Here is an 18,656-nt window from a genome sequence, read left to right as displayed (position 1 = left end):
CTGTGAAGCCCTTTTTGTGCAAAGCAATGATGATGGCACGTGTTTCCTTTTAGGTAACCATGGTTAACAGAGGAAGAACAATGATTTCAAGGACCACCCTCCTTTTAAATCTTCCAGTCTGTTATTCTAACTCAATCAGCATGTCCGAGTGATCTCCAGCCTTGTCCTCGTCAACACTCTCACCTGTGTTAACGAGAGAATCACTGACATGATGGCAGCTGGTCCTTTTGTGGCAGGGCTGAAATGCAGTGGAAATGTTTTTTGGGGATTAAGTTCATTTTCATGGCAAAGAGGGACTTTGCAATTAATTGCAATTCATCTGATCACTCTTCATGACATCCTGGAGTATATGCAAATTGCCATCATCAAAACTGAGGCAGCAGACTTTGTGAAAATTTGTGTCATTCTCAAAACCTTTGACCACGACTGTACTGTGTAAGAACAAGAGTTTGCTATTTAACACAAGTGGAAGTCCTCCTAAGACTAGGTATGTAATTTTCTTGACAAAGTTGCCAACAATCTGACTATTACTCAATCATGTCAAACAAAGGAACAACATAAAGGCTCTTAGCACCTTGAAGGACAAAAGGCTTATAAAATTTCAGATCAACTTTGACAACTTTGTCATCAACACCATCAAACACAGTTAACGCATGGCAATGTTCACCGACATTATCAAAATGCAACTTATCCAGCAATAGGTACACTATTGCAACCACAATGTTCTTAGTAGTTTTACAAAAGACTCCATCTTACTGCAAGCTAACAGTCCCTTATCTGTACTCCGTGCCATCCATCTTAACCTAGCTGGTAGAGTAAAAGGCTTTCTGCATAGTGACCTTAAGTGACGCTGCCAACTCCTCACCACCAGTAAAATCTCTCAGGGAAAATGCTTTCATCGGTCCATACTCAGTGTGTAGCAATGGTGATGTCTCCAAGGGATGGCCTATAGCAAATTGGTGTTTTTTGACAAGGGACTTGTAATGTTCTTGACGTTTTTGAGGGTGTTCTTAAAGAGTTTGTGCTTTGCCTCAAACCTCATGCTCCACATATAGTGGGGGAAAAATAGTATTTAGTCAGCCACCAATTGTGCAAGTTCTCCCACTTAAAAAGATGAGAGAGGCCTGTAATTTCATCATAGGTACACGTCAACTATGACAGACAAAAAGATTTTAAAAAATCCAGAAAATCACATTGTAGGATTTTTAATGAATTTATTTGCCAATTAAGGTGGAAAATAAGTATTTGGTCAATAACAAAAGTTTCTCAATACTTTGTTATATACCCTTTGTTGGCAATGACACAGGTCAAATGTTTTTTGTAAGTCTTCACAAGGTTTTCACACACTGTTGCTGGTATTTTGGCCCATTCCTCCATGCAGATCTCCTCTAGAGCAGTGATGTTTTGGGGCTGTCGCTGGGCTACACGGACTTTCAACTCCCTCCAAAGATTTTCTATGGGGTTGAGATCTGGAGACTTGCTAGGCCACTCCAGGACCTTGAAATGTTTCTTACGAAGCCACTCCTTCGTTGCCCGGGCGGTGTGTTTGGGATCATTGTCATGCAGAAAGACCCAGCCACGTTTCATCTTCAATGCCCTTGCTGATGGAAGGAGGTTTTCACTCAAAATCTCATGATACATGGCCCCATTCATTCTTTCCTTTACACGGATCAGTCATCCTGGTCCCTTTGCAGAAAAACAGCCCCAAAGCATGATGTTTCCACCCCCATGCTTCACAGTAGGTATGGTGTTCTTTGGATGCAACTCAGCATTCTTTGTTGAGTTGAGTTTGAGTTTTTACCAAAAAGTTCTATTTTGGTTTCATCTGACCATATGACATTCTCCCAATCCTCTTCTGGATCATCCAAATGCACTCTAGCAAACTTCAGACGGGCCTGGACATGTACTGGCTTAAGCAGGGGGACACGTCTGACACTGCAGGATTTGAGTCCCTGGCGGCGTAGTGTGTTACTGATGGTAGGCTGTGTTACTTTGGTCCCAGCTCTCTGCAGGTCATTCACTAGGTCCCCCTGTGTGGTTCTGGGATTTTTGCTCACCGTTCTTGTGATCATTTTGACCCCACAGGGTGAGATCTTGCGTGGAGCCCCAGATCGAGGGAGATTATCAGTGGTCTTGTATGTCTTCCATTTCCTAATAATTGCTCCCACAGTTGATTTCTTCAAACCAAGCTGCTTACCTATTGCAGATTCAGTCTTCCCAGCCTGGTGCAGGTCTACAATTTTGTTTCTGGTGTCCTTTGACAGCTCTTTGGTCTTGGCCATAGTGGAATTTGGAGTGTGACTGTTTGAGGTTGTGGACAGGTGTCTTTTATACTGATAACAAGTTCAAACAGGTGCCATTAATACAGGTAACGAGTGGAGGACAGAGGAGCCTCTTAAAGAAGAAGTTACAGGTCTGTGAGAGCCAGAAATCTTGCTTGTTTGTAGGTGACCAAATACTTATTTTCCACCATAATTTGCAAATAAATTCATTAAAAATCCTACAATGTGATTTTCTGGATTTTTTTCTTCTCAATTTGTCTGTAATAGTTGACGTGTACCTATGATGAAAATTACAGGCCTCTCTCATCTTTTAAGTGGGAGAACTTGCACAATTGGTGGCTGACTAAATACTTGTTTTCCCCACTGTATGTAATAAAGGACCGATTTGTCTTATTCATGCTGGGTATCATAAAGTGATGTTTGGGTATCAAGTTTTTATGTGGGTACAAATGTTTGAAAAGTGCGTGATGTTCAATTATCAAATTCTTCAGATACACAATCATGCCCTGGCTAAGAAAAGGGGAAAAAACAATGTTGATTATTTGCAGTAAGATGAGCAGCAAATTCCTGTTCTCATTTCCTGGTGGAACAACGTCACCCAAAATCAAGGGAACGTTTTTCACAAGACACAGTTTGAATAGAATTAAGTGCTTTGCTATTTCCACTGTTCTCTAGGTTGACTTTTGTTGGACGGTTTTTGCGCTCCAAGTACCCATAGTCAAACAAGTAGATTCTAGAGAGAAGCGTACGTTTCAAAATACAATTTTCTGAGACATATTCAAACAGTTTTAACTCAAACTGAGCCACCACTTCAAGAACGTCTTGCATTATACATTTACATTTTTTTTTTACATTTTAGTCATTTAGCAGACGCTCTTATCCAGAGCGACTTACAGTTAGTGAATACATTTTTTATTTATTTTTTTATACTGGCCCCCCGTGGGAATCGAACCCACAACCCTGGCGTTGCAAACGCCATGCTCTATCAACTGAGCTACATCCCTGCCGGCCATTCCCTCCCCTACCCTGGACGACGCTGGGCCAATTGTGCGCCGCCCATGAGTCTCCCGGTCGCGGCCGGCTGCGACAGAGCCTGGATTCGAACCAGGATCTCTAGTAGCACAGTTAGCACTGCGATGCAGTGCCTTAGACCACTGCGCCACTCAGAAAAATTACTGCACTGATCTTAGTCCTCTTCCCTCCTGCTGGTGGTGGGAGGAGCTGAAGCAGCAGCAGCAGGGAGGACATATCATTGTCCCAGTCTGAGTGCAAGAAAAAGCAAACACCCAAAATCACATAAAACAATATAGCAGAGTTTGAAACATTGCACTACCCATGAGAGAATCCACTTACTGGTTTCGCTGTCATTCTCTGGCAGTTTTTCTGCAGACTTCAGGAGGCGATGCAAATCAGTGGTCGTAGTCAGGGATTTTGCCAGTTTGATGACTTTAGGCTTCAATACAGTGTCCCACTTTTCAAGGAGCTTAGAGGATATTTCATCGTTGAACATCAGTAAAAATAACTGATTCACCTAAAACAAAGTGGATCAACTCAACTTCATGACCAACACAAAATCATGTTCTCAATCAGACAAATAGCCTGTAGTTCTGATTCCAAGACATACTACTTCACTCACCATTCCTTTGATGTCCAGAAACCTGGGAAAGACTGAGGACATCTGTGCTTCTGTCTGGACTATAAACTAGCTCCTGGCGATACTGGAACACCTCCTTCATCTTCTGATAGATTTGTTTTTCATCGGCTGAGTGGACAAGGAATGATATGACCTTCTTGCAAGCATCACCAACAAGCTGGTGGTCCAGGTCAGTCTTCCTCCTATGGGTTGGGCCTCCCGACTGGGGTGAAATACTCTTCTTGATGTGAGGTCTTCCTTGATACGTCTTCAGGCGATAATTCAGATATCCTTTGCCCTTGTCAGGATCATAGAAGTGTTCCTTAGATGTGGGAAAAGGTGACCAACATGGTAGTCAAATGGTTATTATTTTTAGACTTGATTATATGACTGTTTGATGGCCCTTTCAGCCCACAGAACAAGTGTCAAAATATTAAAGCAAGCATGCTCTACCAGCACTTACATAGCCTTTGGCGCAAAAAATATTTCTTAACGAAGGAAAGAGGGTCACAATTCCAAGAGCATAACGTTCTCTCTGTTGACGTGTGGGAAGCCTCCTGCTCAAAAACAGTAAAGCATACACGCCAAATATGTTTAACCAAAGTTTTGTTGATGAAGGCATATTTCTACAGTCTCATAATGATGCCAAATAACAATGTATAGTTTGATTGTTTTGATCCATTGTTTGTGGCCAGATTGGCTAATGAGAAGCTTACCCATTCATCTCTTTCATGTGGCTGACTAAGATGGCAATCATCTCTCTCCTGGTTCTGTGGCCCAATGTTTTGGTTGTCTGGTACTCTAATACGTCTTGCCCACCAGGTCTACTTGTGAGGGCATCTCGGACCATCTATTAAGACAAGAGAAAAGTTAAACAATTTAGGGTTGGTTTATCCTTGCTGAATCTCCATGAAGAGCAAACACAGAATTGGGATTATCAGTTATCATTATACCTATTTTGCTGCTGTCGATGGCCTCATCTCCTAAGGTTGTGTTGGCCTTTTTAGATGGTCTTTCTGGACATCTCAGGTCTAAATCACTTGACGAGAGGGATAATGTGTCTGTGAACTAACTAGGTGTCGAACAGCCTGCAGGAGAAATGTCTGAGCACAAACAATGAATCAAAGCAATCAATCTATACATTCATGTTATTTGATATCATTATGTGAGACTGTAGAAAGATACCTTCATCAAGATCTTGTGAGGCACAGGTCTGGATTGGCCTCAATCAGGTCCAGCAGGACATCCTCCTCCACCTCAGTTTGGGAATCATCAAAAATGTGTATTTGTGCTGTAGAGGGCAGTCCAAACCTATTTTGGACTACAAAAAAGATAGACTAATCAGAATACAGTGAGATACGCCACCTAGGGGGCAACAGAATGGGTCTGACCCAAATCAAGCCCCAAATCAAGCCCAAGGGTTAAATTAAGAAAATACATCAGACAGTTCATATATTCACCTTGATTAATGAAATCTCCATAAGAGAACCCAGGCTGCAACGTCATGAACTTCTTGCATTTTTGGGATTGGACCTTCACCAACATGTTACACTGCACTCCTGCAAAATGCAATTATACACAATGTCATTTTTAAGTTAAATTTGGTCGCAAACATTTTATGGTGTAACTGTACATATAGAAACAAATCACACAAAATGCCCCCTTATACCCTCTCCCCTTTGTCTTCCCTGCAGTGGATCAACCATTTGTTCCAAATGCCACTTTTAATGATGTAACAGGTGTCTGCCTGCCTGCGGATCTGGGGCTTGGCTAACTAGCTACAAACAGTTACCACGACCACTCAAATCTATAGGAAAGAAACTGGCCAATACATTTGAAGCCGTATTGGCTTGAACACAATGTCTGATCTGTGATTTAAAGCACACACCATAGACATGTTAATCTAAGTGACCGAGGACAACCCTATCACATCTGGCCACATGCGCTAGCTAGCTAACCTTAGCGCTAAGTTACAAGATGTTGAGGTCGGTGTTGTAGATAGCTATATAGCTTGCTAGCTATCTAACCATTTTTGGCCAGACAAACATTCTTAGTTATATGCGTTTTGAAGAACAAATTAGTAGATATTAGCCATGTTCTTACCTTCACTTCCTGGCTAGCTACATCCTGCACCAAACACGGCTCAAAGTGATCAAACCCCAATTAACACCATGCACCTGCTGCACCACAAATTGTAGTTGGCCTCGTGAACTCAACACGCACATGTTTGAAATCACCTAACGGTACAGCCTAACTCTGATCCTTTTGGATTTCGATTCATTTTCTCAAATCGTATAGTTTGCTAATTTTAGCGAACTAATGAAGTTGAGACAAAGTTCCCGCTAACATTTAGCTAGATAGCTAATGAATCTAGTGCTAACGTAAACCACGTTAGCTAGCTAGCTACCTTCTAAATCTAAACTTTGTAGATGTAGCTATATCTACAAACAAAGATCTCAACCATTCACTTAGCCGATATAACAAGTTTGGCCATCAGTTAACTTATTTAAAAAAATAACATATTAATTGCCTTTCAATGCTGCGCAATTCCAGCTGCCCTTGCACCATCAGCAATTAGATGAAAAGGAAGTTTCAAGTTAAAACCGGAAGCTCAATCAACACTGCTCAGTGCCACTGCCCAGCCTCTGTACGGTAACTCTCACCTGGGAGTTATATTAGCACAGAGGGTGTAAAAACAACTCTTAAATCAACACCTCTTAACAGTACAAATGTAACACCAAGAAAAGTAACACTTGTTAACGCTGGCCAATTTATGTGTATAGTGAATGTACCCACTCTGGTATTGGCACATGTGCTCTAGCCAACAGCTCAGAGATACAGTGCTGGTATAGCCTACACCAGGGGTATTCAACTCTTACCCTACTAGATCTGGAGCCTGCTGGTTTTCTGTTCTACCTGATAATTAATTGCACCCACCTGGTGTCCAAGGTCCAAATCAGTCCCTGATTAGAGGGGAAGAATGAAGAAACGCCGTGGCACTGACTTTGAGGTCCAGAGTTGAGATTCAGCGGCCTACACAATTAGTTATTATGGACAAAAGTGTGAGATTATTTTTATTTGTCAAATGGCAGCCAAGCATCAATAATCATGTCACCAGAATAAGACCCTCAATATTTATTGAAAAGCAGCATCAAGCTCATCACCGTGCACTTTCTGTCACGTTGTATAATGATTAGAAGACAGGCACAGGAATATTTAATAGGGGTTTTATTACTCCACCCAACACAAACATACATATACACACACACATATATATATGGGGTGTAACCCAAACAAAGAGCGAGGTGTAACCTCTACACAATACATGGGACGAGACCCGTAAACAACCAGAGCACAATACACGGTACTCACGAGACCAACGGAAATGGGACAATAATCGACAAGGACAATGGGGAACAGAGGGCACATATACATATATATATATATATATATATATATATATATATATATATATATATATATACATATATATATATATATATATATATATATATATATATATATATATATATATATATATATATATATATATATATTACTAATCAGGGGGAATGGGAACCAGGTGTGCATAATGAGACAAGACAGTCCGGGGTTGGTGGTATGATCCATGTCAGTGACGCCTAGAAAGCCGGTGACGTAGTCCTCCGGACCTGGTGAACAGTACCCCCCGACGTGCTGCGGGACGACACCGGCCTCGAGGACGACCACAGGGACTCGGTGCGGGTCGAACAGGGCGCCGACAGTGAAAATCCCTGGTCAGCGAAGCGTCCAAGATGTCCACCGCAGGAACCCAGCACTGCCCCTCCCAGTCGATGAGTTACTGGAGACGCCCCGCCCGACGCCTCGAATCCAGGACTTCACGGACCGAGTATGCCGGACCTCCCTCGATATCCAGAGGAGGAGACGTGGCGTCACTGTGTCCAGCCTCAGCGAGGGGACCAGGCACCACTGGCCTGAGGAGAGACACATGAAAAGTCGGGTAAATGCAGTAATCAGCAGGGAGTTGCAAGCGGTACGTTACCTCATTAACCCTCCTCAGGACTTTAAATGGCCCCACAAACCATGGGCTCATCTTCCGTCAGGGCAAGCGGAGGGGCAGGTTCTGGGTGGAGAGCCAGACCCGGTCGCCTGGAGAGAAAACAGGCGCCTCACTGCGGTGGCGGTCGGCCTGTTCCTTGTGCAGACGCACGGCCCACTGGAGATGAGTGTGCAAAGTGTTCCAGAGCTCCTCAGCACGCCGAAACCTCTCGTCCACCACATTAGCCTCGGTCTGGCTTGGATGCCAAGGTGCCAGGGCCGGCTGATACCCCAACATGCACTGGAAAGGAGTGAGGTTAGTGGAGGAGTGGCGGAGGGAATTCTGCACGTACTCAGCCCAAGGTAGAAAATCCACCCACTCCCCCGGCCAGTCCTGACAGTAACACCTCAGGAACCTGCCCACTTCCTGATTGACCCTCTCCACCTGCCCATTAGCTTGAGGACGGTACCCGGAGGTGAGACTGACCGTGATCCCCAGGCGTTCCATGAACGTTTTCCCTATGCGTGAGGTGAACTGAGGACCACGGTCTGACACAATGTCCTCTGGGATCCCGTAGTGCCAGAAGACATGCGTAAAAAGAGCCTCCACGGTTTGCATGGCCGACGGGAGCCCAGATAGAGGAAGGAGGCGACAAGCTTTGGAAAACCGGTCCACAATGACGAGAGCGGTGGTGTTCCCCTGGGAGGGGGAAAGGTCAGTGACAAAGTCTACCGAGAGGTGAGACCAGGGTCATTGTGGAACCGGCAGAGGAAGGAGCTTTCCATAAGGGAGGTGTCTGGGTGTCTTTGACTGGGCACAGATGGAGCAGGAAGACACGTAAACACGGACGTCCCTAGCCAAGGTGGGCCACCAGTACTTCTCAGTCATGCAGGCGATGGCACGGCCTATCCCAGGATGACCCGACACAGGCGCTGTGTGCGCCCGCACACCTGTGGACATGTAGGCAAAGTTCTCCGGGCACTGTGCTGGTGCGGGTTCCGTACGCAGGGCCTGCTGTATGTCGGCGTCCACGTCCCACACCACTGGCGCAATGATATGGAACGGAGGGATGATGGGGGTCTCCTCTTCCTGCCTCTCCTCTGCCTGGGTTGGAGAAAGGGAATTCCCTGGCTTGTCACCTCACCTATTAGTGGATTGATGGCAGGTCGGGGAGAAATGACCCCTTTCTCCACCATAGGAGCAGAGGCCCAGATTCCTCCTTCCCCTACGTGCTGCCTCGGGCAAACATGCAGAGCACACCGCTATCAGCTCTGGCCACGGAGCAGGTGTAGCCATGGGCTCCGGATTCCGCGCAGGTCTTCGTCCGGACCGCAGGAGGTTCTCCAACCAGATCGCCATGCTGATGAGCTGGTCGAGTGAAAGGTTATCATCACGGCAGGCTAACTCCATCTGTACCTCCTCATGCAGTCCGCTGCGGAACATGGTGACCAGAGCCGACTCGTTCCATCCGGTGGAGGCCGCGATTGTCCGGAACTCCAGAGCGAACTCCGAGGCGGTCCTAGATCCCTGAAGTAGTCGGAGTAGATGCTCACCCCCCTCTTGGCCTTCCACAGGATGATCAAACACAGAGCGGAAGAGGAGGGTGAAGCGCTCGTAGGACTCAACCTCGGGTCCGCCCGTTTCCCAAACCGCGGCACCCCAGTCCAGGGCCCGTCCGGTCAGTGCAGAGATGACTGTGGCAACCCTGTCTCTCCCGGAGACAGCCTCGGCGAGGTACAGGTCGCATTGCAGAAGGAATCCCTTGCATCTCTCTGGCGCGCCGTCAAAGCGCTCCGGGAGGGACACGGGTATTCCGCGGACCGGCTCAGATGGAACGGAGGCAGGTAGTGTTGGTGTGGGGGCTGGTACCAGAACCAGTGCTGGAGACTGGAGGGACTGCACTTTCCCCTCCAACCGCAGGATGGTTACCAGCACGCTGTCCATGGCGCTGCTGAGTCTCGTGATGCTGGACTGTCTCTACGATGGTCGCCAGCTCTGCCTTTCCCGCTGTCTCCATTTTTATGGGTTGATTATTCTGTCACGTTGTATAATGATTAGAAGACAGGCACAGGAATACATATTACGGGGTTTTATTACGCCACCGAACACAAACACGTATATACAGTGGGGTAAAAAAAAGTATTTAGTCAGCCACCAATTGTGCAAGTTCTCCCACTTAAAAAGATGAGAGAGGCCTGTAATTTTCATCATAGGTACACGTCAACTATGACAGACAAATAGAGAAAAAAAATCCAGAAAATCACATTGTAGGATTTTAAATGAATTTATTTGCAAATTATGGTGGAAAATAAGTATTTGGTCAATAACAAAAGTTTCTCAATACTTTGTTATATACCCTTAGTTGGCAATGACACAGGTCAAACGTTTTCTGTAAGTCTTCACAAGGTTTTCACACACTGTTGCTGGTATTTTGGCCCATTCCTCCATGCAGATCTCCTCTAGAGCAGTGATGTTTTGGGGCTAGTCGCTGGGCAAAACGGACATTCAACTCCCTCCAAAGATTTTCTATGGGGTTGAGATCTGGAGACTGGCTAGGCTACTCCAGGACCTTGAAATGCTTCTTACGAAGCCACTCCTTCGTTGCCCGGGCGGTGTGTTTGGGATCATTGTCATGCTGAAAGACCCAGCCACGTTTCATCTTCAATGCCCTTGCTGATGGAAGGAGGTTTTCACTCAAAATCTCACGATACATGGCCCCATTCATTCTTTCCTTTACACGGATCAGTCGTCCTGGTCCCTTTGCAGAAAAACAGCCCCAAAGCATGATTTTTCCACCCCCATGCTTCACAGTAGGTATGGTGTTCTTTGGATGCAACTCAGCATTCTTTGTCCTCCAAACATGACGAGTTGAGTTTTTACCAAAAAGTTCTATTTTGGTTTCATGTGACCATATGACATTCTCCCAATCCTCTTCTGGATCATACAAATGCACTCTAGCAAACTTCAGATGGGCCTGGACATGTACTGGCTTAAGCAGGGGGACACGTCTGGCACTGCAGGATTTGAGTCCCTGGCGGCGTAGTGTGTTACTGATGGTAGGCTTTGTTACTTTGGTCCCAGCTCTCTGCAGGTCATTCACTAGGTCCCCCTGTGTGGTTCTGGGATTTTTGCTCACCGTTCTTGTGATCATTTTGACCCCACGGGGTGAGATCTTGCGTGGAGCCCCAGATCGAGGGAGATTATCAGTGGTCTTGTATGTCTTCCATTTCCTAATCATTGCTCCCACAGTTGATTTCTTCAAACCAAGCTGCTTACCTATTGCAGATTCAGTCTTCCCAGCCTGGTGCAGGTCTACAATTTTGTTTCTGGTGTCCTTTGACAGCTCTTTGGTCTTGGCAATAGTGGAGTTTGGAGTGTGACTGTTTGAGGTTGTGGACAGGTGTCTTTTATACTGATAACAAGTTCAAACTGGTGCCATTAATACAGGTAACGAGTGGAGGACAGAGGAGCCTCTTAAAGAAGAAGTTACAGGTCTGTGAGAGCCAGAAATCTTGCTTGTTTGTAGGTGACCAAATACTTATTTTCCACCATAATTTGCAAATAAATTCATAAAAAATCCTACAATGTGATTTTCTGGAAAAATCTGTCTCAATTTGTCTGTCATAGTTGACGTGTACCTATGATGAAAATTACAGGCCTCTCTCATCTTTTTAAGTGGGAGAACTTGCACAATTGGTGGCTGACTAAATACTTTTTTTCCCCCACTGTATATACAAAAGGGATGTAACCCAAACAAAGAGCGAGGTGTAACCTCTACACAATACACAGGACGAGACCCGTAAACAACCAGAGCACAATACACGGTACTCACGAGACCAACGGACATGGGACAATATTCGACAAGGACAATGGGGAACAGAGGGCAGATATATACACATACTAATTAGGGGGAATGGGAACCAGGTGTGTGTAATGAGACAACACAGTCCGGGATTGGTGGTAATGATCCATGTCAGTGACACCTAGAAAGCCAGTGACGTAGACCTCCGGAATTGGTGAACAGAATGAGCAGCAGTACCGGGGGGATCCGTGACACTTTCACCACCCTTTGAAGTTAATCATAACTTATTTCATCTGTAGCCTAATAAACTGCATGCTTTCCCATGATGTTGTGAATTTTTTATCCAACATACTTTTTCTCGCATAAAAAGGTTGGATGGAAACCTGTTTAATGTCAAGCCATTTTGAGGATGCTGGAATTATATTTTGGACGAACGTGTGTATGCTTACAGGAGACTTTTGAAGTAGCCTAATCAGATTAAAACATTGTGACTGGTTGTGTTTATGCCACATATAAAAGGTAATACATTTTAAAAGTTAAATGACACATATTTAGGCTATATTGAAGTGTTAGGTTCTAGCTGCGTCAGCTGCTCAGATTGGAGAGGAGGCATAGTACACATTAAGCTTTCCTGAATAACTGGGCCTGCCGTGAGCATATGTGGCCACATTATTATAGGACGACTCGGGAGAATGATGATCTGCAACAGAACGCATCTCAGTATCAGAAGTAAAAATACAGCCAGACTGGCCTGCTACTGTGCCTTTCTAGACTGTATAAACTGCTGAGAGTAGACTCACAACTGCTCCAAATGGAATTAAACATTCAAATCACTCAGATTCTGCTCTGTTATTCAAATGACATTTTCACTGCAGCCTAGAGTAGAAGTTTGCACTCATTTAAAAACAATAATGCAATTCTTCATTGCATTGTGATGGTGTAGGCTAGTCTAAGTAGGATAATTATATTGTCCCTAAAAAAGATCAATAGGGGAGCTGTCTTCACTGTTCTTTCATGCACCTGGCTTCTCTGCTGCCTATCAGCTATTCCTATGTGTTATTGTGGATTCATATAGAAAATATATGCAGCTTTGAATGCTTTTATGTGTGGTATGACTGCTAGTTAGCCTATTGCAGATCTGGACAAACGATCCACCTGCCACTATCACTATGAATGGTGGATAGAGAGTAGGATAGACAGTTAGACTGGTAGACTATATTGACCTCTGGTATAGTAAAAGTCAGCGTGCAGAAAAGCGTAGTGCATAAGGGAAGTACCAAAAGACCTTGATATAGGGTGCATGCAAGCAGATGGTGAAATGTGGCTGGGATAGAAGAAATTATATAGTAAAACCTGCAAAATAATTAATGTAAACCAGTACATTTCTAACTGTCCCTTACATCTTCCTCTCATCTGCCCCTAGCTGAACCGGAACGCCAGTGTGCATGTCCAACAGTGGGTCCGGTGAACCCTGATGTCTCCCTGGTGTCCCACAGTGTATGGAGCAGTCCCCCACAGCCCACCCTCTCCCAACCCACCTCAGCTGTGCATCCCAGGCCTCCTCACCCACCCTTGGGTACCCACAGCGCTGACCCTGGGGTGTTCCTAGGGAGTCCTGGTACCATAGGACCCCCCTCCCCTAGGGATCTGCAGGTGCCTGTCCCCGATGGACATTCACTTGGAGAGGGCAGAGAGGGGGAGTTACACTGGGACTCTCATCCACCTCCACCCACTGGAACTGAGTCAGGCTCTGCACTCTATAACATAGGCTCTGTCCCCCCTTCTGCCACGGACCACCCTTCAATGTCTTCACCTCCCAGCCTTGTTCTCCTGGGGACTGTTGGCTCCAAGGACAAGGCTTTTTACCACCCCCAGACTGAAAGGGCGATGGAGGCTTCTGCAGACAAACCAGCAGGGAGAGGAATAGCAGGTTCACCCCACGGTCCCATTGCTCTCCCTGGGGTCAAGCTGGTCACACATGTCCCTTTCCTGTACAAGGTGATGGGCATCACCCCAAGTAGTGATGAGAGCACTGCCTATGTGTTGGCCAAGAGGTCACTGGACGCCAGGAACTATGGAATATTTCAGGATGGGGTTTCAACAGAGACCTCTCAACTAGAAGACACTACAAAAACATACCAAGGCACAGAGAGATATTCACATGACTGGAACCATCCGATTGGGAGCACTACGACCGAAGCAGCTCCACATTTGAAGATGACAGAGGAGGAACCAGAAAAACTACACACCACTACAGAGGTCCTGGGCCAAGTCACGAAGACTGAGTCAAAACATACTAGGACATACCATGAGGAAGTCTTCAGCATAGGTAAAGAGCATAGCACCCTGTTTGAACTACTTTCTGCGTCCTCCTCCTGATTCAAAATACACACATTCACTTGCATAGAGATTTGGCTAGCACTATATTTTACTGTACTGTTTTCTCTGGTATGTACCTGATATTTACCTGATACTTTAAAGAAAGTATTGGTAAGTACCTGGTACTATCAAATGATGCTTGTTTTAATTCATTTTAAGGAAACAATAAAGTAATGCATGTGTAATTGCTGTGTAATTACCATTTCACATGTAAAATAATCTTAAATACCATGCCATTTTTTTAACCATAAAATAAACTGCTCTTGAGATTTAAATTAGGATTCCCTCTCCAAACAATGGCTCATGCTCTTCCTCATCATCCCTCAAATATCATGTCAGAGAAGACAGATGTGGATGACTCTCCTATTTCAGAAAGGCCCAATGAAGGCTCAGAGAAGGAATTCCGGAATGGGAAAACTGGTCATTCCGATTCAAGTACCTCCTACCAGACAGCCTTAATCATTGCAGCCGTGTGTGGGGGACTACTCCTCATCACAACCCTATTCAGGGAGAAGAAGGTAAGAGGGAACACACACTGAACAAACAATTGCAGTGCCCAACTGAGCTGTCACTAGCCGTGCCAACAAGCTGTGAGACAACTAGTTTACATCTGCCTCCACATCTGAGGATAAATCCTGCTAACCATTCCCACTCTAATTCCTACATAGAAGTCTAATTGAATATTTTTTTAATTTCTCAGAGACTCCGAGCCCTTCTCCACAGTGCCAGCAGAATTGAAAACCAGAGGTAAAAAAATAAAAATAAGAATATCCTTAAATGTCATGGTGGTAAAAACTGAAAACTGAAAAGACAGTGGAGTCCTTTGAAAGCTATTTACATTAATCAGGGTGGCACTATCGCTAGGCAACAACCACAACAGAAACATTCAGACATGGCGATGGTGCAGTCAACAGCGACAGAAATCGTCAGGCAATGAACTCATGGTTTTGGCTCAAGATGATTATTTGAACTTATATTCAACTCCAACTCATAGTCATTGTTCTGTTTTAGTTGTAATACTTACCTTGAATTTGGCTCCCCCTATTGTTGATCTGGAGTAGTTTCCTTTAGCTAGAAAATGACCCGTCATGTGACTTGTTAGGAGGAAGTTGGTCATTGTTGCTTCATGTAGAGCTCAGAGTGCATATATCCTTCGTTTCAGATCATTATTTGTGGAATTTGGATGTGTATGTTTACTTTGTGGAATAGATGGACATCACTAGCTTAATTGCTACAGTATGTTAGCCTAGCTTTTGCTAGTTGTCAGTGTCAGCAAAATATCAGGTGACGTTCATATCTAGTTTGTATTTTAGGACAGATTACATTGTCTTATGCAGACATTGATGTCTTTGTGTTTCAATTTCACGCTGTTTCAACTCAATAAATCTTGTGAACATGGAGATCATGCTTTGAGGGTTATTGATGTGGAGGCGTTTATCTTGCTGTCAAAATATGCACAGTAACGCATACAGAGGACAGTACAGTGAAATGACAGCTCTCTAGCGGGCAGGACCACAAGTTGGATCAAGCAACAGACACTGCCTAACTGTCACAATGCCAAGAGAGGCCTACAACAATTACGGCAGTGTAAAGACATCCTCCAACACAGTATGGCCGAGGAGCAGGCATCCACCTTCAATACCAGGTCTCGTGCCTCAGCCTCATCCCACCATTCAAGCAGCTCATCTAGAAAAACCACAATTAGAAGCATGTATGGACGTGCTGAAAGAGGAAAAGGAAGCGGCTGCAGCAGTGGCTGAAGCTGAGGCTCTAGAAGCCACTGCTGAATTAAGCAGTCAGAAAAGTAGCTGCAGACTCAAGCTCGACTCCAACCCACTCGACCCCACACAGCGAACTAGGGAGTATCTCATGGAGCAAGCTAAATCCTATGACACTCCCAAGCCAACGACAGGAGTAGAGCCGTCCTCTGACGACGAGACTAGACAGGGATATACCAGGCCAGAGCCTGCACATTACACCCTATTACAACGTCTCAAGCCTGAGATTAGTTCCCCTCCTGTTGACACTACTACCGCTGTAGACCGCCGCCTCCCTAATCCGGAGTCAAGGCCAGCCCAGCAGTTTCACCTCACCCCTAGTGTACACAGTTCCCTTCGAGAAGGCCAGAACAACAGCCGGACCCAAAGAGGTATGCACAATGACGGAAGTCACCCAACTGCTCCACATTACAAGCGCACATGGGAAGACCCCCAAAGTGGGAACCCAAACGTTACCGACTTCGTGAGGTACTTCGCTCATTGCAAGCTCATCACCACGGGTCTACTCCAATTTGATGACCAACCAGAGAGCTACAGGGCTTGGCGGCGCTCCTTTCACAACGCCATCAGAGGCATAGACTTAACCTACAGTGAAGAAATGGATCTTCTAGTTAAGTGGCTTGGAAGAGAGTCTACTGAACATATAAAACGAATCCGAGCTGTTCACGTGAACCATCCAGAACAAGGTTTAGGATAGACTCGAGGAATGCTACGGTTCGCCAGAGGTGATAGAATGCGCTCACCAAACCTATTGACAGTTTCCCCCAAGATCTCCATCAAGGATTACCCAAAGCTGAGGGAGTTGGGCGACCTGCTTATGGAGCTTCAGTCCGCCAAGGCCGAAGGAGACCTCCCTGGCCTAGCTTTTCTCGATACAGCTCGAGGCGTTAACCCTATAGTCCAGAAACTGCCCTTCGGGTTACAAGAGAAATGGATCTCCATTGGTTCCAACTACAAGCAACAATATTATGTTACGTTCCCTCCTTTTGCCTTCTTTGTTGACTTCGTCATCCAACAAGCCAGAATCAGGAACGACCCCAGTTTCAACCTTGTTGTCGATGTTCCTGCTAAAGCAGACAAAGTTCCCTGGAAGCAAGGCAGACAGAGAGAAGTCTCAGTTCACAAAACAGAGGTATCCCCCACTACCAGCTCCGACTCAGACAAGCCTATTAAGAAAGCCAAGAACTCCGGACGGCAGTGCCCTATCCACAAGAAACCTCACCCCTTACGGAAGTGCCGCGCCTTCCGCAAGAAACCACTGGACCAAAGCAAAGCTTTCCTTAAAGAGAATGGCATATGCTTTAGATGTTGTTCATCCTCCTTTCACATTGCCAAGAATTGCAAGTCAAGCATTAGCTCTGCAGAATGTAAGAGCGAGAGTCATAACAATGCCCTTCATCCAGGACCACCCCCCTGGGTCAAAAAGGCAGTCCTTCCTACAGAGCACGGTGGGGAGGAAGAGCTCACACCTCCCTCTGACGTAACGTCCCAGTGTACGCAAGTCTGCGGTGGGAACCTCACCGACAGGTCTTGCTCTAAGATCTGCCTCGTCAAAATCTACCCAACAGACTACCGAGATGGAGCAGTGACATTGTATGCCATCCTCGATGAGCAAAGCAACAGATCATTGGTTCATTCTGAGTACTTCGATATCTTTAGGGTACAAGGCCCCAGCTCTCCCTACTCCCTTAAGACCGGCGCTGGAGTGATGGAGACAGTAGGAAGAAGAGCCAACGGCTACCAGGTTGAATCTATGGATGGGCAAGTCAGTCTTCTGCTGCCAACTCTCATCGAGTGTAACAAGATCCCGAACAACCGATCTGAGATCCCAACTCCAGATGCAGCGCTCCACCATGCTCACCTGAAACCCCTTGCTCACCTCATCCCAGAACTCGAACCTAAAGCTCCCATCATGCTCCTTCTGGGAAGAGACATTATCAGAGTCCATAAGATGTGCAAGCAAGTTAATGGGCCCCATGACTCACCATACACCCAGATGCTTGACCTCGGATGGGTCATAATAGGCAACGTCTGCCTGGGGAGCATTCACAAGCCTCTCTCAGTGAGTACCTTTTACACAAACACTTTGGAGAAAGGACGCCCTACTCTCTTCGAGCCATGTCCCAACCTCTTTTTGGTGAAAGAAAGATTCCGGAATGCCCAAGCTCCCGATCAACCTACATTATGCTGCTACAAAAGTCTTCCTTGCGACAAAGAGGAAGTTCACTTGGGCTGCAATGTGTTACAGCAACTAGAGACGGCAATAAAGTGGCCTTCTCCATCGAAGACAGCACTTTTCTGAAAATCATGAAGGAAGGGATCAGGAAGGACGACAGCAATAGATGGGTGGCACAATTACCATTCAAGTCACCAAGACGTCGTCTCCCCGACAATAGACCTCTAGCGCTGAAATGCTTCTCCTCCCTTAGATGCAACTTCCTTAGGAAGCCCGAGATGAAAGACCACTTTGTCTCCTTCATGGAGAAGATTTTCGAGAATGGTCATGCCGAAGTGGCTCCGCCCCTGAAAGAAGAAGAAGAACGGTGGTACCTACCTACATTTGGTGTCTATCATCCAAAGAAGCCTGGTCAAATCTGTGTGTTTTTTGACTCCAGTGCCCTATACAATGGAGTATCCCTCAGTGACGTCCTCATGACTGGGCCCGACCTCAACAACACACTCCTTGGGGTGCTTACTCGCTTCCGTAAGGAATCTGTCGCTGTGACAGCGGATATTCAACAAA

General features: G+C 45.6%; 1 protein-coding gene across 2 annotated transcripts in view; it reads left to right on the top strand.

Moving 5' to 3' along the window:
* Positions 1-18,656, top strand: part of LOC311134355 (uncharacterized protein) — a 47,386-nt gene that overhangs the window by 18,019 nt on the left and 10,711 nt on the right. Inside the window, exons 6-8 of one of the 2 annotated variants that reach the window (XM_084168006.1) lie at positions 13,180-14,085; positions 14,508-14,653; positions 14,836-14,882. In XM_084168006.1, the coding sequence (XP_084024132.1) occupies positions 13,180-14,085; positions 14,508-14,653; positions 14,836-14,882 (1,099 nt within the window). Of the gene's footprint in view, positions 1-13,179; positions 14,086-14,474; positions 14,654-14,835; positions 14,883-18,656 lie in introns of both variants that reach the window. The other variant, XM_084168005.1, reaches the window with a different exon arrangement.

This window comes from Coregonus lavaretus (assembly GCF_964263955.1).
Source record: "Coregonus lavaretus genome assembly, chromosome: 8".
NCBI classification, from domain to species: domain Eukaryota; kingdom Metazoa; phylum Chordata; class Actinopteri; order Salmoniformes; family Salmonidae; genus Coregonus; species Coregonus lavaretus.
Note: the sequence above shows the minus strand (reverse complement) of the source record. Positions and strands in the feature narration are given on the sequence as shown.